Source organism: Camelus dromedarius, chromosome 16 (genome assembly GCF_036321535.1).
Source record: "Camelus dromedarius isolate mCamDro1 chromosome 16, mCamDro1.pat, whole genome shotgun sequence".
Taxonomy (NCBI): Eukaryota; Metazoa; Chordata; class Mammalia; order Artiodactyla; family Camelidae; genus Camelus; species Camelus dromedarius.
In genome coordinates this window covers 37,527,689-37,549,136 of record NC_087451.1, presented here as the reverse complement: position 1 = coordinate 37,549,136, position 21,448 = coordinate 37,527,689, and the positions used below count along the sequence as shown (strand labels likewise).

Here is a 21,448-nt window from a genome sequence, read left to right as displayed (position 1 = left end):
CTCCCCTGGCCCCGGCTAGGCGTGTCTGGGGATAAGTCTCTAATGCTGAGAGGGGAGGCAGCCCGCATTCCCAGAACCCGAATCCAACGACCCGGGCACCCTCACCAGGGGCCCCAGCGAGAATCCAAACTCAGCCACACTTTGTGTGTCCTGCGGCTCCACCTGGAATTTCCAGCCCTGGAAGCCTGCTCTGAGTCGTTGAGGGGCTAGAAACCCTTATGTGGATATTTTGCCACAATCCCAGGCTCTGCATTAAGAGTCTGGAATTCAGACTAAGATTTGTGTGGCAGGGGAGCCCAGGAGGAAGGAAGCTGACACAAAGTTGGGGGGCGAAGAGTTCTGAAATTCTGGAGTTCTGGAGTGATGAGTGTGTGGCTGTGTGTGAGGCCACTGGGTACCGCTGTTCTGGGGAAGGGTGTCACGGAAACTTCATGGACGGACCATCCCTCCCTCACCCCCATTTCTCCTAGTGTGCAGAGTCCCCACGCCGTGGGACGAGGTGGGTACATTTAAAGAAAGTCCAGGAGCCTCTTGGTTTGAGGAGTGGGGCCCCAAGATCATCCCTTCCACGTTGTTAGCATCTCTCTGAAAACTGGGATGGTCTGAGTCCATTCATTCAAACGGATAAGCACTCAGAGGGGAGGGGCCAGTCTGGCCAGCTGCCCCAAGCTCAGCACCACAGTCTGATGGCCACGGAGGGCTGGCTCCAACTCAGCTTGGGGACTGGGAACCACAGCTCGGCTGGTGAGTAAGAACGAAACACGCTGGGCCCACAGAGCCCAAGACTAGCGTCCACTCTGGCCAGCGCAGAGAGAAGCACCAGCAGGGATGCGATCACATCAGACAAGGCACCCTCCACGCCAGGGGGAGGAGGGGACGGGTGCCGATTCCCGCAGCTCTGCGCCTCAGCAGCCCTGGCGGTCTCATCGGACGTCCCCTCCCCGCTCCGCCTGGCCAGGACAAGCCCTGTTGGACTGGAACCCTCGGTTCTTGGGGTTCTGGGAGGAGATGCAGACCTGGAGAGGGACAGACTTACAGAGCCATTAAGTGCAGAATAAAAGATGTGCCACACTTGTGCGCCAGCCGATCTCCCTGTCGCAGACCCTCCGGGGACCCTCCCTTCCCTTCATGGTCCTCAATTCTCTAAGACGACCTGGGAATCGGGTTCCCATCTCACCTATTATCTCCTTTCTCTCTCTTTCTCTCTCTAACACACACACACACACACACACACACAAGACCTAAGGGACTTCAGTCAAAGCCCTTCACACTGTAATTCAGGGCCGCTTGCTTTTTTAACTCCTAAGCACATTCCCCTCAGAGCCGGGGAATCACTCACGCCTCACCAGGCTTTCTTCCGAGGAACCCCCTCCCCCCACCTCCCAGAGCAGTGGGAGGTGTTTCCAGCACGAGGCGCAGTGACTGATGCACACACGCGGACACGAGGCGGGTGGTGCCTCCGGTTCAGTCTCCGACCTCAAACGCATGGTCGGGGTCCGGGGAGCCCCAGGCCCCAGAGGAGGCTTCTCCCACAAGCTGGCTGGTCCTCACTTGTAAATCTCCTCCGCTTTCTCCTTGACTTTGGACTGATCTCCATACTTCAGATCCTCACAAGCTTCCCAGAATCCCAGATTCTCCCCTGCACGGGGAGGGGAGGTCCACGCCGATGAAAGCCAGACAGGAAACGGGTGGCAGAAGAAAAGAAGAAAGAAGAGAAACGGGTCAGCTGGGACAGACGCCATTCCCGGCGCAGTGACTGTCTTCCCTCTGCACAACGAGCTGAGGCACGAGGCAAGGCTGGACAAGACACTCCTGGGAGAAGGAGCCCCATCTTCCTTCCAGGGCCCGGGAGAGGGTTGTTAACTGAGCAAGGGCACCTCCGTGTTCTCTGCAGTGAACCCGGCTGGCACACCTGGTCTGCGGCCTCCGCAGCCGTATGTGTCTGCTGTGAACCTGCGCCTTCCCCCAACGGCGCACGAGCCAGAGCTCACGTCCACCCCCGGGGGCTGCCACATTCCTTTTCTGCCCTAGAATGTGGCTGCAGCAGGTGCGGCACGAGCAAGTTCACGCAGGACTCGACCTGGAAGCAGGCGTTGCTTCACTCCAGGTTTCCTTCATGAAGGGCCCTGCTGACGTTGCTCATGTTCAGTGACCACACGTGACTTCTGCCTCCTTTGTGTGCAGAGACCCCATCTTTTAGAGCCCCTCGCTGGGCATATTCCAGCCAAAGGTCCTTACAGAGACGCCGCTCAAGCAGCAATACTGACGGACTGACTCTCCGGGAAGGCCTGGCCACTGCGGGACTTAACAAAGGGTCACCTGAGCCAGAGAGGCTCTGTTCTCTGGTCCCAGAAGAAAGCCAGATGCCTCCAGGTCCCTCATGTCTTTCCAACTTGAATTTCTCTAACCAGTTCTCCCCAGCACCTGGAAGTAGTGTGAACACCTAGGTACAGTCATCCCAGGTGGCAATTTTTGCCTGAGAAAACATAGTCACAGCAGTGGGAGAGCAAGAGCCTATGTGTGCGTGTGTGTGCGTGTGTGCATGCATGTGTGTGTGTATACGTGTGTGCGTGTGTGTGCACATGTGTGGGTGAACCACAGACTGCCACTGTGTGGGGAAATGGATAAGACCACGCCCCCTCTCCATTCAGAGTATTCTTTGAAAGGCTCCCAGGCACTTCAGACTAGAAAAGTCTGCACAATTCCAAGCTAGGTGACCCTTCCCCATAACTCCATAGAGATCCTTCCTCGCCAGCATAAAATTCAAGGTCTTCTTAGGACGGAGACCACAGGCATGAGTAACCAGGCCAGCGATGCTCTTAAGTGCCAGCCACTGGTCTTACATCACACACCATATAAACCAGCTTGCCCAGGGCAAAAAGGCAGTTACTTGCTTAGGCGTAAAATTAAATGAGTAATTATTCACAATAGTCAAAAGGTGGAAACAACCACAATGTTTATAAGCAGATGAATAGATAAACAAAATGTGGTGCGTACACACAATGAATATTACTCAGCCTTAAAAAGGATTGAAGTTCTTGCAGACACTACAAGGCAGACGAACCCTGAAGACATCGTGCTAAGTGACTAACAAGCCGGACACAAAAGTAAGATTCCACTTACAGCGGTCCCTAGTGTAGTCAAATTCACAGAAACAGAAAGTGGGATGGTGGTTTCCAGGGGGCTGGGAAGTTAGTGTTTCATGGGGACAGAGTTTCAGTTTGGGATGATTTTTTGAAAGTTCTGGAGATGGATGGTGGTGATGGTTGCACAACGATGTCAATTTCACTGAATGGTTAAAACGATTACGTTTTATGTTATGAGTGTTTCACCGTCGTAAAAAAAAAATTAAATGAGCACACAAAAATGTGTACGTGAATGTTCACGGCAGCACTACTCATAATAGCCAAAAAGTTGAAACAATCCAAATGTCCACCACCTGAGGAGTGGATGAACAAAATGGGGTATATCCATCCGCACACTGGAGTGTTATTTGGCCATAAAAAGAAGGAATGTTACATGCTCCGACAGGAATGGACTTGAAAATACTACGCCAAGTGAAAGGAGACAGAAAGCCACATTTTGTGTGACTCCATTTATATGAAATGTCCAGAATAGGCAAATCTATGAAAACAGAAAGTTCCCTGGGGCTGTGGGTGGGGGTGGGGGGAGCAGAGAGCAGAGGAAAAGGAAATGACTTCTGTGGACTAGGAGTTTCTGAGGTGGTGAAAATGTCCTGGAATTACATAGTGGTGACTGTTGAGCAACTCGGTGAATATACTAAAAAACCACTGACCCGTACACTTTAAAGGGTATGTGGATTATGGTTTGTGAATTATATGGTATGTGAATTTATGGCATGGGAAGTATTTCTCAATTTTTAAAAAAAAAAACCCGTAATTAAGTGAACTGATTGTTTGTGGGTTCTGTTCATCCCTGAAGTCCCTGGAATCCTGTCAGGAGATCCCCAATAGTAATTTTTGAATGACGCAGGGAAATCTTTCAGATGGATTCTCTCTAAGTAATGCGTGGGTGAGACAAGCTCAGGGTGTAGTTTGTCATCTGGCCACGAGATGGCACCCTATCCACTTATTCACCAGTTGCTTCTGGCCTGTGCACTTCCCTTCTCCCACCCATCTGTTCTGGGTTTTACTGTATCATGGCAATTAGGCTTAATTGGAAAAAGGGGATTTTCAAGAATCCATATTATAATGTAATGCGCTGCATCAAGCAGTCAAACAGGATAATAGGATGTCCCGTGGGTTAGTTTTCAGGTGCAACCTCACAGACAAGTAGTCTTGGAGAGGAAGTGTCAGGGCTCCAATGCGATGCTCTCCGTGGCTGGGCACTCGGTACACGAGCAACAGAATCCCATAAAAGTAAATATTTCAGGGAAGGTGGTTGAGCCAGTGGGATGCCCAACGTAACAAAATCGGTCCTAATTTGGTCTTTGCCTTTCCCAGATGTTTCCACGGGGCAGCATATTTAAGAAGCTGCAGGTGCTCCCAATCATAAGACATCCCGAGCTGGGCTATAAGTGTGACCCCACCCCTTCCAATCAAATCCTCACCCTCTAAGGAGGTAGCGACCCGGAGCTGAGACAGCGGCCACACATTAGAATCATCTCAGTGAGTTCTCAAAACTTCAGAGATTCCACCCCAAACCAATTAAAAAAGGAACCTCTGGGGATGGGATCCAGGCAAACATGTTTTAAAACACCCCCAGGCCATGAGACAAAGGGAGCTTGCTCTCTGGCCTGAGCTCTTGTCAGGTTTCCCTGAGGGTCTGCCCCAAGCGCAGGAGACACAGGAGCCTGTGGGCAGGTGACCCAGGGGTGGGAGTGAGCGAGTGAGGCCAGTGGAGGGCATGGAGCCTTGGAAATGTGAATAACGCTAATGTGGATTCTGTGAGCAGAAGCAATTTCCCCCAACTCTGGGGCCCCTTGGAACCGGTGGAAAGGATGGGTCCAGGGAGCTCCTGTTAAGAGTCAGATCTATAGAAACACATGCCCAGCGATGCTCGGAACCGAAGGCTGGATACTGCAGGAGTGTTCCTAAAAGGAAATATTTTATTGAAGAAAATTAGAAACCCACCACTGAATTCTTTCTTGAGAAAGTACTGGAAGCTCTGCCGCCCCTTGGGGTCTCGGATCAACTCGCTGAAGTTGAAGGCCCACCGCTCCACCCGCATCTTGGTTGGGATCTCCACCCTGCGAGGACAAGCACCATAAGCGCTCCGGACACTCAGCGGGAGGAGGGGCTGCGCCAGGCGGGGGCCTTCACCCCACTCACCTCCGTTAGTCCCACGGCCCAGGACGCGACCCCATCCTCCCCTCTCCCCCCGTCCCAGCACAAACAACGCAAGTCATCACTGGCTAGGAAAACACAGCCTTGGACAAGTCCCCTGGGCCTTGTGTCAGAAGCTGGCCACCTGGCTGGTGAGAAGGATGCCGCCAGCGGACAGCCTCGTACTCTGGCCCCCCTCCCTTAGCCATCAGGGCAAAGGGACACAAATGCCTCCTCCAAGGTCTGTGGAGACCGGAGGGTCAGGCTGCCACACTAGACCAGGAGAGATCCCAGAACAGCACCGGTGACGGGTGCTGTGGCCACTGCCACCCCTGGATGCTGGTCACCCACCGCACAGCTGCCCCTTCCCCACAGGGCCACCTAGTGGTTCTTCCCCTACCTGCCTTCAGCCCATCTGCCCGCAGGTAGACCCCCGTCTGCCATCTGTGCACCCTTTCCCTGAGCTTCCCCTGAGATGCAACGCCCTCTCCACTCCCCGTCATCTCCCTAAAAGGTCTCCCTGATCCCAGGCAGGACTTGCGAGCCCGGCCAGAATGGGTCTCTCATTCCAAAAAATCAGGAAAACAGTTGATTTTTCTCCTATTCCTTATGGAAGTCTCCATAATCCAACACGGCCCCTTGGAAACAGGTTTCCGAGGCCATGACACCACGTTTCCCGCTGATGTCACAGCTGGAACCATGTCTGGGTACAACTGATGTCTGTGGGAGCTCAAGTTGGCCAGGCCAGTTTACACTTTCCATGACATCAGCATGAAAACAGTAGGAATCCCGGATTAAGATGAACCATTTATGAGTGTCAGCCTCTGGGAAGCACTGTGCTTTACATACCCATCGCTGGGCCCTGCAGAGAACACGGGCCACTACATGCCACAACATGGGGAAACCTTGGAGGTATTATGCTAAGTGAAAACGCTAATCACAAGGGACCACATATGACATGATTCCATCCATAGGAATGTCCAGAACAGGCAAATCCACAGAGACAGAACATAGTTTACTGGTTGCCTAGGGTTGCAGTAGGGGGGTTCTTTTTTGGATGATGAAAATGTCTTAAAAACTGACTGTGGGGATGGTTGCATGGCTCTGTGAATATAGTAAAAAAAATTGAATTGTACACTTTAAACAGGTGAATTGTACAGCATGTGAATTATAACACAAAACATTACTTTGAAAAAAGATTAGCAATAGACTTACCATATGACCCAGGAATCCTGCTCCTGGGCATATATCCAAAAGGAACCCTACTTCAAAATGACACCTGCACCCCAATGTTCATAGCAGCACTATTTATAATAGCCAAGACATGGAAACACCCTTAATGTCCATCAACAGATGACTGGATGAAGAAGAGGTGGTATATTTATACAATGGAATACTATTCAGCCATAAAAACCGACAACATAATGCTATTTGCAGCAACATGGATGGCCCTGGAGAATGTCATTCTAAGTGAAGTAAGCCAGAAAGAGAAAGAAAAGTACCATATGAGATCGCTCATATGTGGAATCTAAAAAAAAAAAAAAAACATAAATACAAAATAGAAACAGACTCATAGACATAAAATACAAACTTATGGTTGCTGGAGGGACGAGGGGTGGGAAGGAACTGGGATTTCAAAATGTAGAATAGATAAACAAGATTGTACTGTGTAGCACAGGGAAATATATACAGGATCTTGTGGTGGCTCAGAGCGAAAAGAGAATGTGACAATGAATGTATGTATGTTCATATATAACTGAAAAATTGTGCTCTACACTGGAATTTGACACAACATTGTAAAATTACTATAACTCAATAAAAAAAGTTTAAAAGAGTAAAAAATAAAAAAAAAAATTTTTAAAGTTACTTCTAAAAGAATACCAATATATATCGAATACATACAATTTGGCATTTAAATCCCAGAACTGGGTGTCATCTGTTATCCAAGGATTGCTGGGGAGGCAGCCTGACATGATGGCGTCGTTGGACGAAAACTGCTCGCTGTATTTGACGATCCTGAAAAGCAAATGGAAAGCGATTTCCTAGACATTCAACACCCCGGGGACCAAATCAATACTCACGTTGACTGACCAGCGTGTCCCCCTTTAACCTGATCGATTTCATTACATCCTTATTACTGTCTTCTGAGAAACACGTTCTAATAGCCCTGGGGACTGGTGGGTATTTCATAAGCTCTGCCTCTCTTCTCCTGGTGAGATGAAACACCGTTCCCTGATCCGGTGCCTTTGTGATTTCTCTGTACCTATTTCATTAAAATATACTTTATCCTGAGCTTTCAAAACACAAAGCCGATGCAGTTTTCACGGGTTCAGACAAGTGTCTTTGGCACCACCTTGGAAGCACGAGGTTGCCAGGGACTCGGTGGGATCCTGTTGCCACCTTGGGGGCCACCCTTTATAGAGATAATGCCAGTGTTGGGAACTTAGACCAACTGTTCAAAACGGGGTCTCACTGAGACAAATGCGGGCAAGAGCGAATTCCCTCTAGCTGAGCTCCACCCGAGCTGACCCATTTCCCAGCGTCTGGGAGATTTACAAAAACCTGCATGCTTCCGCCCACATGGAAGGCATGGAATTGCCTCCCTAGCGAATGCATAAAGCGCCTGCCACAAAGCCTGCCCACAGCAGGAGATTTTGACAGAGGTGGACCCATGCCCACGGGAGATACACGGGAACTCTCGGTTTAGCGTTCTGTGCAGAACTCAGCTCCCCTGGCTCAATTTTTCCCAAGACCTTCTTATTCTTATGAGACCTTTACAGTGGCGCAGCTGCAGAGAAGGAAAAAAACTCATCCACAGGTCTGAACACTAATGATGTCAAAATTATGGTAATGAGTCTCTGAGACCAAAAAAAAAAAAAAAAAATTGGAAAGTGGGTCTAAGAAGCAGCCTAATACAGCCTTTGAGCCTCCTCTAATGTCTTTCCTAATTGGTTTCATGAAACTGGGTTTCTGGAACATCAGAGTAGACGGCTGTCACTCTATCACAGAACAACGATGATCCCTGTAACCCCAAGTGAGCACCCCTGAGAAGCCGGGTGCACACTCATCTGTGACTGGGCTCAGCAGCCGCAGGCAGAAGTCACTGAAAAGGTGGGTGAGGTCGGGGCACATTTTCTCGAGCAGGTGGTATTTTTGCAAACTAGGGGCTTGGGGAGATATAAAAAGACATCTGAAGATTTTTACAAGAGCCTAACCCCTCACCACATCGGGAGAAAGGCACTGGACGAGACACAGCGTCTTCCATCTCCCTCAGCACTGCTACCGGAGCCTCACACAGGAAGAATAAATGAGAAGTCGTGTTGTGTTTCTCCAGAAAATGGAGCCAAGTCAATTTTCACATGTGCAGAAAAATCACAGAGTTAGCAAGGTGATCCCAAAATGATTTCCCCATTTCAAAAGGGTCACTGCTTACATTTCGGGGGACACTAAACCTCTTTGTGTCTTCCAAATAATGCCCAATGGGGGATGGGATCAAAACAGCCTGAAGGTTCAATAAATCAAACATAAATTTTCAACTTCTCATCGGATTTTAAATCAAAAATGAACCCCATTTATCAAGACAATGAACCATGGGGTCCAGCCTTTCCACTCTTCCCACCCACACAGACAGACGTGTGCAGACACCCGCCCCGACCCGTGACTTTACCTAACCCACGATGAGACCTGGAGACTCACACGGAGCAAAGAACTAGTAACGTAACCCCTCAAGAGACAGCTTTCGTCCCTCAGAGCTCTTTCAGATCTTACACCAACCTATGACTTGTCAAATTTGCTTTAAGGCAAGTCATAGGTTGTCTCAGCAAGACCAACAAATCAGAGACGTACCCTCCGAGGGACACTGAGGACTTCACCGTGGACCTCATTAAGGCCTGTCGGTAGTACATGATCTGGAAGAGACACAGCTGTTAGACGTCCAGCTTCCCCACCCCGGGGTGTCACGAACACTGACGCGTACACACGGCCTCCAAGCCGGAAGCCATTTCTCCATCAACGCGCCCCATCCCGTTCCCTCAAGCCAGCCACCTCAGTGCCAGCGGGGCTCAGGTCTTCAGTATTCCATTTAGGGACCTCCTTAACACAGCATATGTTAGTCTCAGAAAAGGCACTAACTGGGGAAAAAAAAAGTCCTATGGTGCATTAAACCTAGACACAGGACAGGGACAGAAGCTGAACCTTTCCCTTAAATGCCTCTGACTCACAGGAGCAAATCTAACCTCAACAGCCAATGCTTCCCAGGGGCTCTGTTTTGAGCCCTGGATACAGGATTTGCCAAAACAGGCAGCCTGTCACCCTGGACAGATACTGGGCGGCGCTATAATTGTAGGAGCAGGGACCAGGGTGGCTGCACCCTCTCCCACGTCCCTCCGGTCTGTGCCTTCAGAGGGCGCTTCATTTCCCAAGCCAGACCTTATGAGAGAATGCTTTGGCATTCTGAGCTGTCTGTCCACTTGCAAACCACTGTCTGCAACATTACACGTGGTTTTCATTTCATCGCTGAGTATGGAGCACGAAGCCAAAGTACATATAATTTGTTAGAGGATTTAAAAATCAAACTTCCCCGGAACTGGGAGACTAAATTACCTCTTTCCTGACAGAAACGACCGTTTGTTTCTGTAAAATAAAGAAGCAAGAACCATTAAACAGATGTCATTAAATCATTAGAGTTCAAATACCCCATTTGAAAAATAAAAGCACTTCCCTAAGAGAAAACTGCCCACCTTTTTTTTTTATTTATTTAAAAGAGAATTCCCCACCATCACCACCACCACTTCTGCCCTATTTGATGCAGCTATTGGAGAATTAGATCAACCGAGAGGTTTGGTGAGGGAAGAAGTACGATTTACCACTGTAACTCTGCCCAACTCTCCTCAAAGCCACAGTGAATTAAAGACTAAAGCGTGGGACTGGTTGCAGCCTACCGCAGCGCCCACAGAACCATTTTAAATGGAACGAGACATAAAGATGGGAGAGCAAGCCACCTGACCAACAGCACAAGTTGGGGGGGGAGCCACATTGCCAAAAATAAAGCACACCATTAACAGACTCAAGCCCACTGAAAGCTGAGCCCCAGAGCTGGAAGAGGACAGCGGGTCCCATCCTCTCCCTGAAGTCACGGAAGCAAGTCCCCGCTGGGGATGGGCTGCACAGCATCCTCCCTCTGGACTCTCTGAGGTACAGCAGAGAAAGGATGGCTCCGAGAGAGGCTCCAGGTGTAAGATTCTGGAAGCCCCTGGAAACCGTTCGGTCCTGTCTCCTACTAAACTCTCCTACCATCTGACACGCTTCCTTGGTGTCACTTTTCTGCCCCACGCAACTCCTGGAGGTTGGGCACAGTTGGTGGTGCCAATCTCAGCGTTCCTAGGTTTGGATGTGTCTGGGGGCTGCTTGGTGCTGACTCTTAACACTTCAAGCTGAGTATCTAAATTCCCGGCTGCTTAATACTCAGGCTGCTTAATGCAACTGGGTTTTCACTTGGAATAGAGTCAGAAGTCCAAGGAGGACACTAGTTCCTTTAGCCAGTTAGTAAAATAAATCGTGGACCAGAGTCCTCCAACGAAGGAGTGTCCAGTCTCGAACATCAGATACGGGTCTCTGCTTTCTAACCCATGCTGGGTATCATTTTGCTTCCTTAGATTGATTGCTGTTATCTTATTGCTTTTCACAGGAAATCCTTTTTCCTGGGTAGGGGAGGAGGGAGAAATGACCTCTCAGAAAGGTAATTAATGCTCAGGTAGGTGTCTCTGATTTGGACCCCCACACACCCTAACTTCCTCCTTCAAAGCACTGATCACAAGTGTAATTAGAGATTTGTTTGCGTGACTCTTGGTTTAACATACGTATCACCCATTAGGCACCATTAAGAGCAGGAAGACCATGTTTATCTTCCCGAGCATAATGTGTGGTGCAGAGTACATGCTCAGGAAGTACGAAATAAGTGATGACTGTGGCGTGCTTGGAAGCCTAGAAAAATGGAGATGTACCTTAAGGTAAACAGAATATTTTTCCACTTAAAAAAACTGAAAATACTCCCCAAATGACCCAAATATTTTGGCAATCATACTGACTACCTCTCCCCATTCTCTCCTAACTTAAGACTGTTTTAGAAGACACACGTTTCAGTTAGAAAAGGATCCTGGGGTCAGAGCGGATTTGCATTCAAATCTAATATAAGCAGATTCTTCTACTCGAACCGTGTGGAAGTGGATTACGAATGGTGTCTACCGGTCTGTGCCCTCTGCTCAAAAGGGAAGCTGGACTTCTGTGTGATAATAATTACACCTCTCTGAGCCCTTACAGAGTTTAAGCGAGGGAGGTTCAATTATTTTGATTTTCAGCTGAGGAAACCAAGGCTCTGAGAAACCTTCTCAACATCTCCTCGTCGGTAACTGACCAAGCCAGGATTCAAACCAAGATCTGCCCTTCGCAAAGCTGAGAAGTGATCCGAGAGAGAGGAAACTGCTCTCTTCACCAATTCCTTCCTTGCCGTGAAGACGAGGATACCACGGAATGGAATGTCTCTGTCCAGCCATTTCATTTAAAGTTAAAACAGAAAAAAAAGAATGCTAGAGCCAGCCCCAAACACAAGAGGACACCCCAGCCCAGGAAAGACCCTTTCATTAACACTAAGGATAGTAAAACAAACTCCCAGCTGAAAGAGAAATAAGATCTGGGCATCTGACGCACAGCATGGTGACTGTAATTCACAGTCCTGCATCATATACCTGGAAGCTGTTCAGAGAGGAGACCTTAATGGTTATCACCGCCAAGTCATAGTTACGCGAGGAGATGGAAGTGTTTACGAATTCTGTCGGTGGTATACTTTGCCATACACACACACACACACGCGCGCGCGCGCGCGCGCACCTAATCGTTACATTGTACACCTTAACCTGATGTATGTTCTATGCCACTAAAAGCTCAATAAAGCTGAGGGGGAAAAAATACCACTAGGGGTGGTAAAGATTGCAATTGTACTAGGTCTGCGCCCAGCAGGCAGCGTTGTAAACACCCTCCTTCAAAGCGCCCACGACTCGAGATGAAACCTCCTGTCCATCACGGTTCTACGGCCACAGGGATCCTGAGTGGACGAACACAGACAGGATGAGGCAGGCTCTCAGGCTGTCCGATGTTCTCTGGGCTCCATGGGGAGCTGTCTGTCCTTGCACGTGGGTCACCGGCACCCCCGCTTCTAGTCTTCCCGAGCGTGGTCTGACTTTGGCCTCATGCGTTTATCTCTGGGGCCATTGTCTCAGTCTTCCGGGCTTTTAAAATTTTTATATTGTAATTCACTTCTTGACTTTATTACCCTTTTAGGGCTCTGCGTCGATGATGTGGTTTGCTGTTGGTTTTCTGATTCCCAAAATTACCAGCCATCTTCTGGGAATCAGACTGCAGTGAATTGGGTTGAGTCTAAGAGCTTGCCCATCCCTACACTGGATTGTCCATATGGATTTTAGAGTTTATTTCTTGCTTCAAAAACCACTGTCCAGAAACTAACACAACGTTGTACATCGACTATACATCAATTTAAAAAATTTTTTTTGCTTAAAAACCCACTGTCTGTGGCATCTTCCTCCTCCAGATTGACATATGGGGTATCACTGTCCTTCAAGGAGTGTGTGTGTATCTGGGCAGTGGGGGAGAGGGTTCTGGACTTTTCTGAAAAACGGAGACAGAATTTGATGGATTGAGGGTAGTTTTAAGAAACAGTATCAACTTAGGGGACAGAAAGGTCAAAATCCTGGTTCTGTCGCTTACTGGCTACATGACTTTGGGTAAGTTATTTAGCATCTCAAAGCCTCTGCCTTCTCATTTGTAAAAGGGAATAGAAAAAAGGGGGAGTGATGACATAATAGACTTAAGTGACTGGCACCGAGCAGGGACTCAACGCTCCGTGGTTACTAATGAGGGTCCACATACTGCTGCTGAGAAGATGCACGGTCCTAGTTACCAGATAAAATGCAGGGTGCCCGGGCAATATTCGGGACACAGTCATACCAACAAAAGTTATTCGCTGTTTATCTGAAATTTAAATTTAACTGAGTATCCTGTATTTTATTTGCTAAATCTCACAAACCTACCATCGTTACTGTTAGTACTTAGCCAAAGGCTGTAAGAAACATTAAAGTGAAGTTATTAAAAAACACACACACACATTTCTAAGCAATTCAGAGAAAACCGCCGCACAACAGAATAAGAAAGAAACATGTTTTTCACCCTGGAATCCACGCCGAAGCCCCGGCTTTCTCAGCTGTGGGCCCTCCTTTAATCCTTGTCCCAGTGACACACTTTGCTACAGTAGGGACCCTCTGGCCAAGGAATCTTCACATTCTTTGCATTCTTGGAATTCCAGCTTATTATTTTCCCACTTACAGAGTTGCCCAAACAGGGACACATCCAGAGTTTGTTCACACAGCTTGCTGGCCAGCTTGCCGGCCCTGAAACCCAGATGCAGGCTGCAGACAACTGTCACAGGGCAGGAGGGGTCAAGGCCAGGCCCCCGAGAGAGGGAGACCCTGGGGTTACTGCAGACCAGAGAGTGGGAGCCCAGGGCAGGGCTGAGCAGGGAGTCTGGGATCCGGTGGCCAGACAGAAACAGAGGTGGGGGCCGGGCGAGCTATGGAGTGAGACACAGGATGGGGAGAAGCATGGAGAATTGGAGAGCACAGGCACTGAGGGCAGAGGCCGTCAAAAGCCAGAAGCCAGGAAATCCGGGAACTGAGACGATTAATGCAAAGCAGACATGGAAAGAGATGGGGTGGAGGACAGCTAGCTGTCCAAGGGGACAAGAACTCGAGGTTGAGATCCCCCGGAAGTAAGTCTCCATCTGCCTGTCCTTCCTGGTCCGGTGGAGGCAGGACTGCCTCCACAACTCCCAGGGCCCAAGATAAAACGAAAATGCAGGGCCCCTTGTCCAGGGAAAAAAAAAAATTTAAGACAGTGACAGCAGAACATCAAGCCAAGCACGGGCCCCGCTGAGTGCGGAGCTGTGGGCCTGGGCACGGACCACCCGCCGGGGACATTGGTCCCGGGTGCAGGCCAGAGGTGGCACATGACCTCTCCTACCAGGCTGCTGTGGGAATTTAATGAAATGCAGCAAAGCTGCTAGAAGCCACACCACGGACTTTAGGACACATCAGGCAGGGCACGGGTGCCCATCAGCTGAGGTTCAAACCCCGGCTCCAGCACTTCTGAGATATGCATCTCGGCTGAGCTGCCCACCCCCTCGGCCTGTCCCCTCAGAGATGCTAACAATACTCGTTACCCCACGAGGCTGCCGCAAGCCCTCCCGGAGCGCTGACCAGGTGTGAGCCCTCGGGCCCCAGGCCCGTCACACAGGGAGCTGTCGGCAGGCCTCACCCCTCCTCCAGCCACCAACGGTCACGCGGGAGCCACAGGAGGGAAGCTACTTGTCCCCAGTTGGTGGGAGTATTCAGGGGGCTGTCACTCCCGGAGGGCTCCCCTCCAGGACCACTGCTTAACACTGTGGACCCACATTCCTATCTTTCACCCACAGGCCCGTGTGCCCACCAGTGTAAACTGCGCTGTTCTCTGCGGCTGCTTGTGAACGAGGCAGGGATGTTGAGATGGGTGTGCACCTGCCTCCCGCCGCCTCCAACAAGGGCAGAAGCAAGAGAAGGTATCAGGACAAAAGAGGAAGCCCGCCAGGTTCAGCTCCCCAAAACAGGGTCTAGGGTTTCCGGGGTGCCGTGAGTTCTCTCTCTGGCAGCACGGAGACAGACAGTGTCTCCACATCAGACATCACTCCAGTCACGTCACATAAATGACCCCGCTCAATCTTCTGAAGGAGGAACTACTGTTAGTCCCATTTTATAGATGGGGAAACTGAGGCTTTGAATTTGAAGGGCTCCAAGAGCCTGGCCAAGATCACACGTCCAGGGAGTGGCAGCGCTGGGAGTCACTCTGATAGCAAAGCTCTCCTCAGCACGCCACACTGGCCCGCATCCCAGAATGACCCCGGTAGCCCTGTTGGGGTCTGAGGGAGGGCCAGCCCTGGCCACCACTGCCCACAGCCACGCTGGCGCCCGGCTACCACCCAGCCTCTGCACCGCAGGGCCAAATTCTCTCTGAAATAAAGGGGAGGCAGGGGGCTGTGCATGCTTGGTGCCCCTGCACACCCCAGGAAATCAGAACTGAGAGAGGACACGCTCTCTGGGGGCTGACCTCGGCTCTGGCCGGTTCCTCCCAGGGCTGGGTAGCCCCTTGGCCGACAACCATCAGCCTGAGGAAGTTGGTCACCCAGGGTCCTAGACACCTGCCAACCTGACACCCTCCTTTCTTAACCTCGATGGTGTTTATTTCTCTTGGATTATGCGCCTCCGTTTATGGAAAACAGACATCTTTTCAAGAATTTACAAATTCTCAGAAACGGGCTCTCTCTTCAAACCGGTACCAGGAGTGCATCTCTGAAATGAGCCAAAAATCCGACTTCTTCGCGCACCCAGGGCCTCAGGGACACACTGCACGGTCTCTCAGGGCAGATAAACAGGGGACACCTAGTCCAACTGTGGGAAATGTTACAAACGGATAAAGCCCAGCATCGGCCTCCACCCCAACAGCTGGGTATGAGGGGAGGGGCCCCGCTGGCAGAATTACGGTTCTTGGTTCTTCTCAACACACCACAGCAGGAAGAGGGCAGACGGAGAAGGAGAGCTGGAAGGAGAGAGAGATGGAGAAGACCATGGGTAAACAGCAGTGACCGCACACCCGGGTCAAACGGCACCACGGCAGCGACAGCCCTCAGCCTCAGCCTCAGGCTATGCTCTGACTCTGGGCTGAGAGCATTGCTGGCATCTGGCAAGAAATGGGCTTCGAAAGCCAGAAGGCAGGCTCTCCTTCCCCACCGCCACCAGAGAGCCTGAGGATGCTGCCTCAGCGAGGAGGGGTCTGGCCTCCCGCCCCCTCCCCTGGGACATCACCCCAAATAGCACCTAGGACGCCCTGCTCCACCCTTCCCTCCTCCACACCAGAGAGGTTTCCAGAGCTGCCAGTTATCCATTAAAAAAAAAAAAAAAAAAAAGGCAAACCCCCCCATCCGGGTTCAGTATTTTCCTCGATGATTCTGTTTCCATGGCAACCAAGCCCGACAAGGCCTCACAATTATCTGTCATCTGACAGGGGGAGAGTGGAGCAGGCCGCTGAAAGCTGACTGTGCCGGGCGTGTATCAAAGGAAGGGTCACTCTGAGTGGTGGACCACGGGCCCAGGGACGCCCCTGGGGGATGCCCTTCAGGGACGCGATGTCCCCCTCCTCCCGGACTCCACCCCTAATCCCGGGCCTCTGGCTCACGCGCTAGTCGGGAGAGGTCCCCACAGCCATCCTGAGTTCGGGGCCCCAGTGGGCAAAGCTAACAAGTCAGAGCCTCCTCGCCAGCTTTTTCCTGCTCCTTCCTCTTTCCCTTTCGACTTCCTCTTCCTCCTTCCTGGCACATCCCTCTCGCTCCTGCCTGTGCCTTTCGGCACTGCGGAGGCTGACATGACACTCTACGCTAAATAGACGTGCCTGACCCCTTGCTGCCCAAAGACAACGTTAGACAGAGAGCAATGAAACCATCTACGACTAGTTTAAGTGGGTTTAGGCTGGTTTACTGGGGTCTGTGGTTCTCAGCAGGGGCAGTCTTGTCCCCCAGGGTACACAGGACAATGTCTGGAGATGTTTTTGATGGTCAGGACTGGGAGGCGGGCAGGGTAAGGCACAGAGCTACTGGCATCCAGTGGGTAGAGGCCAGCGATCCTGCTACACATCTTGCAATGCACGGGACCGCCTCCCTAAAAAATTACCTGGCTCCAAATGGTGCCAGAGAAACTAACTGGGGTGCTCACCTTTCCAGCAGCTTCTGAACAGCATTTCCTCAAATAAAAATCCATCATAGGAAACCGGGCCTCCATCATAAATGGCGGCCTACTGGGGGAAAGGGTCCTTTTGAAACAAAAAGCATAGGAGATTCTTTGCAAAGATCCCACTTTACTGAGATGCAAAAGAAAGTGGGACATTTCAGGTCTTGTCATGTGCAATAAGGTTTACACCCAAAGTTGACTCAACAGTTGTGAGCCTGGGGCTTATAGTCTTCAGGGCGTGGGTGAACTGGTGCAGTTGTGTGCAAAATGCCTGTCTGTGCGTCTCTGGGTGAAATGAGTTCATAACTTCTATCAGATTTTCAAAGGGGGGAGTGACTCAGGAAAGCCTGAAAACCAACTATCTAGACCTCATTTGCTCTGACCTGCACTCTTGTCTCTCTATGCAGAACCCTCGCCATGCAGCCCCTCCCCAATATCACAAAGCCCACGGGCCTCCTCTCTATGGCAGTCCCAAAGCGGAGAGACCATTGCTTCACAGACACAAATAGACAACAGACCCGTGGACACCTTCCCAGGCTAAGACCCTGACCTGGGCCCTGCCCAAAGCACGCAGCAGAGACCTACCTGGTTTACCTGAACTTCATTCGGATTGGTCACTCGGTCCAGGCCATAGTCGAGCACGTTGTTCATTCCTGGCTGAATGGGGAAAAGGGGAAAAAAAAATTACGACCACTACTGGGAGAGTCTCCAGTTTCTTATTAACTTTGGATCTTGGCCAAGCTGCCAATTATGAGACCAATCTGAGACGAGTTTGTGGCCCAGCCCATGGGGAGCTACAAGGGTATGTAAGATTCTCTAGGTGAGCTGTTGAGTTTCACAGGGCTGTTCAGCCACCACAGCATCCCCAGAATCTAACAGTGGGATGGGTGGAGGGAGGGTGGCTGGATGGATGGATGAATGGATGGATGGATGGATGAATGGATGGATGGATGGAGGTCGGATGGATGCATGGAGGATGGATGGATGGATGGAGGGATGGATAGATGAATGAATGGATAGATGGATGGAGTGAGGAGGGATGGATAGATGGATGAATGGATGGATAGATGGATGGAGCGAGGATGGATGGATGGATGGATAGATGGAGGGTGGGTGTGTGCATGGATAAACAGATGGATGGATGGTTGGATGAATGGATGGATAGATGGATGGAGGATGGCTGGATGGATGGATGGATGGATGGGTGGATGGATAAATGGATGGAGGTTGGATGGATAGATGGAGGGTAGGTGTGTGCATGGATAAACAGATGGATGGATGGATAAATAACACACAAACTCAGTAAGAGTTCACTGGGATTAGCACACGGGACTCATGTCTACCCTCACAGGGCTCCTTCCCCACTCTACAGTCTATTGCTTTGGAGAGTCCAGGCTTCCGTCAGGCACCCAGGGGATCCAATCCCGGTTCTGTCATTTCCTAGCTGTGAGGAAGATCTTGGGAATTACTTCTCCTCTCTGCCTTCCCTACCTCTTCTGAGAACTAGAGATGATCCCTCCTACCTTTCAGGTTCTTCTGAAGATTTAACAAGATGGACTGTGACGCTTTCAGCCGAGGGTAGCTGTTACTAAGCAAAGGATTGTGTTCATTTTTAGATCATGCATATAAATTCCCGGCCCTAAGCTGGGTCACAGTCTTTGTCCTTATCCATCAGGCAACTAACTCTCCAGCCAATCTTGCCTGGTCTCTCTCAATTCCCTAAGGCCAGCAATTTGAGACTTTCACCTCCTCTCTGTTAGCCTGGTGCAAGCAAACGCTGAGTCTCAGCCCACGTGATTAACCAGGCTGACTCCACTGAAGCAGATGCAGGAGGAAACTGGGCTTCCTCCCCACCAGATTCAGCCTCATCAAGACGACCAGCCACATTTTTAGCTCAGAGATAGGGTTGCCAAATAAAATACAGGGCATCCACTTAAGTGTGAATTTCAGATAAATAACAGATAATTCTGATATATAATTTTATATAAAATATATTCTTTTTTTAGTATAAATACACAGTATGTATAAAAATATCAGGACATAAATCATTCGGTGGCTATCTGAAATTCAAATTTAGCCGGGCATCCTCTGTGTTATTGGCTAAATCTGGCAACTTAACTCAGCAGGCCACCATGGGGACAAGCACTCGGCATACAACCTAGGCAAGGGAGAGGAAAAAAAAAGGAATAGAAAATGGGTGGGGAGGAGGACAGGGAAGGGGAGCCAACCTCCTCACCCTAGTTGTTACACATGGACCTCGATCAATAAATATTTGTCAAGAACCTACCCTGGCTGACGTGGTGCTCAGCCCTGGGGAGCCCTGGTGAGTGTGAGCCCGGCCTCCAGGCAGCCCCGGCGGGCATCTCAAGGCACTTCCTGTCTCACGGAGGAGGAGGCAGCCACTCAGCAATTAATCACACAAATGATAAATTGCAGTTGTGACAAGTGCTCCAAAGGGACAATACAGATGTCCAAGCCAGCCCTCGACAGGATCTAATCTAGCATGGGGGCAGAGGCAGCTGTGGTCCTCAGAATCCAAAACGTCTCCCCTGCTCATTTTCACATCAACTGTTGTTTGCATTGTGCCCAGATCTGTAACTTTGCTCCATTTGGGTAAACAATGAGGGCGGAACACCGCTTTCCTTCATTAAGAGAAGGTCCCCCTTCCCTTAATCAACCAGCCCTCACTGCGCCTCACCGCGCCTGGGTCTCGTCTCCGGGAGAGCACTGCTCCCCCTGTGACGGCGGTTTGGATTTTGAGCAACCTGAGCTGGAAGTGGGAAGTCCACAGCGACACGTGTGACAGGTGGACTCACGTCCCAGCACTGCCTAAGCCACTGAACCTCTCTGAGCCTTAATCTCCCCATCTGAACTACGAGGACAATGACACTCCCGACTTCACAGCATCGCCATCAGGCACGTGGGACCATCCACGCCGAGAGCCTAACACAGGCACGTGGCTTTGAGCTGGTATTTCGTGCCCGGTACCTAATTCCTTAGCTGGCACAGAGTCAGGGCCCCGTGAAGGGTTCACGGATTAGTGAACAGACCGGTGAACAGGGCACTGAATCTGCTTGGTAACTTCAACAGTTGGTTACCGTCAGTCCCCATCCTGGAGGCGCCACACGCCACCCAGCCAAATGCTTTGTCTGCCTGGCTGGCTTTTTTCCCGCCGAACTGACAGCTTGTTTGGGTCTCCGGGAGACAGTCTGACAGTCCCTAAGCTCCCCAGCTCCCTGGGTTTGTCAGTCAGATTGCTCAGTTTCCAGGCGGAGACTGACTTCAAACAGGATGCTTTTCAAACAGCGCGCGTTTCTAATCCTCACACTCTCGGGCTACCAAGAGGAGGAGAGTGTTTTAAGAAAGTCGGGGAGAGGAGGGCCCAGGGGCACCCTGGCTTCATCTCTGACTCCTGCTCCAGCTTTGACTGAGGGGAGCAGCAGTGGAGAGACCGGGCGTGAAGAGTGGGTCTGTGTCTGAGGAGCTTTACGTCTGCTGCCAGCACCTCAGAGCCTCGTTCTGAACTTGGCCCCCCAGTGCTATCAGGGAGGCAGCAGGCCCCCCGAACCCTGGTGCCATGTTTGCTAGAGCCCCAGCAATCCCTGCAACGCTCTAATGGCCGAGGAGGTTACAAGGAGCCCTTGGGTGCACTACGAGATCACGTGATACCGTCGTGGGAGGCAAAAGAGCCCAGGGATCAAGAGCGAGGGCTCCCCTGGGTGGGCTCAGATCCCCCGGCACTCACCCGCTGCGTAACTTTAGCCAGATAACAATATCGTTCAGCCTCCACTTCCTTATCAGCAACATGGGACTAATCACACTGCCGCGCACACAAGACTGCAAAGGTGGAATGAGACGGTGCGTGCAGAGCAAGGCGCAGCATACTGCAAGTTCTCCTCGCAGGTCTGCCTTGATGGCGGCGGCGACAACGACAGTGACAACGGTGGTGGTGACGGTGACAGAGGTGGAGAAAGTGGGGGCAGCAGCGGAGGTGGTGGACACAGGGGAGGTGATGGCAGCCGTGGTCATACGGAGACACATCAAACGTGTGTACCTCTGTACCAGACGGTGAAGAACCACTCAGCCTGAGTGTGGGGCCTGAGAGCCTACCCCAGGAGAACAGGGGAGCACTCAGAAAGTCTCTTTCTCATTGTGTCCCTGTAGGCCTCCTGGTTGCAGGGACTGAGAGAAGGAGAGGGACCAGGGCAGACGTGCACAGCCAGCCTACATCGCTTGGGGAGGGGTATAGGCACCCTGCATCCCCACACCACGCAGTCTCTCCAT

General features: G+C 50.8%; 1 protein-coding gene across 8 annotated transcripts in view; it reads right to left on the bottom strand.

Moving 5' to 3' along the window:
* The window catches only part of RGS9 (regulator of G protein signaling 9), a 112,495-nt gene that overhangs the window by 17,296 nt on the left and 73,751 nt on the right, over positions 1 to 21,448 (bottom strand). For 7 of the 8 annotated variants that reach the window (XM_031468935.2, XM_064495634.1, XM_064495632.1 and 4 more), the window contains 6 exons: positions 17,750 to 17,821; positions 9,888 to 9,917; positions 9,132 to 9,193; positions 7,188 to 7,301; positions 5,094 to 5,209; positions 1,552 to 1,639 (listed from right to left, as the gene is read on the bottom strand). In XM_031468935.2, coding sequence (XP_031324795.2) covers positions 1,552 to 1,639; positions 5,094 to 5,209; positions 7,188 to 7,301; positions 9,132 to 9,193; positions 9,888 to 9,917; positions 17,750 to 17,821 — 482 coding nt within the window. The remainder of the gene's footprint in view (positions 1 to 1,551; positions 1,640 to 5,093; positions 5,210 to 7,187; positions 7,302 to 9,131; positions 9,194 to 9,887; positions 9,918 to 17,749; positions 17,822 to 21,448) is intronic. The other variant, XM_031468933.2, reaches the window with a different exon arrangement.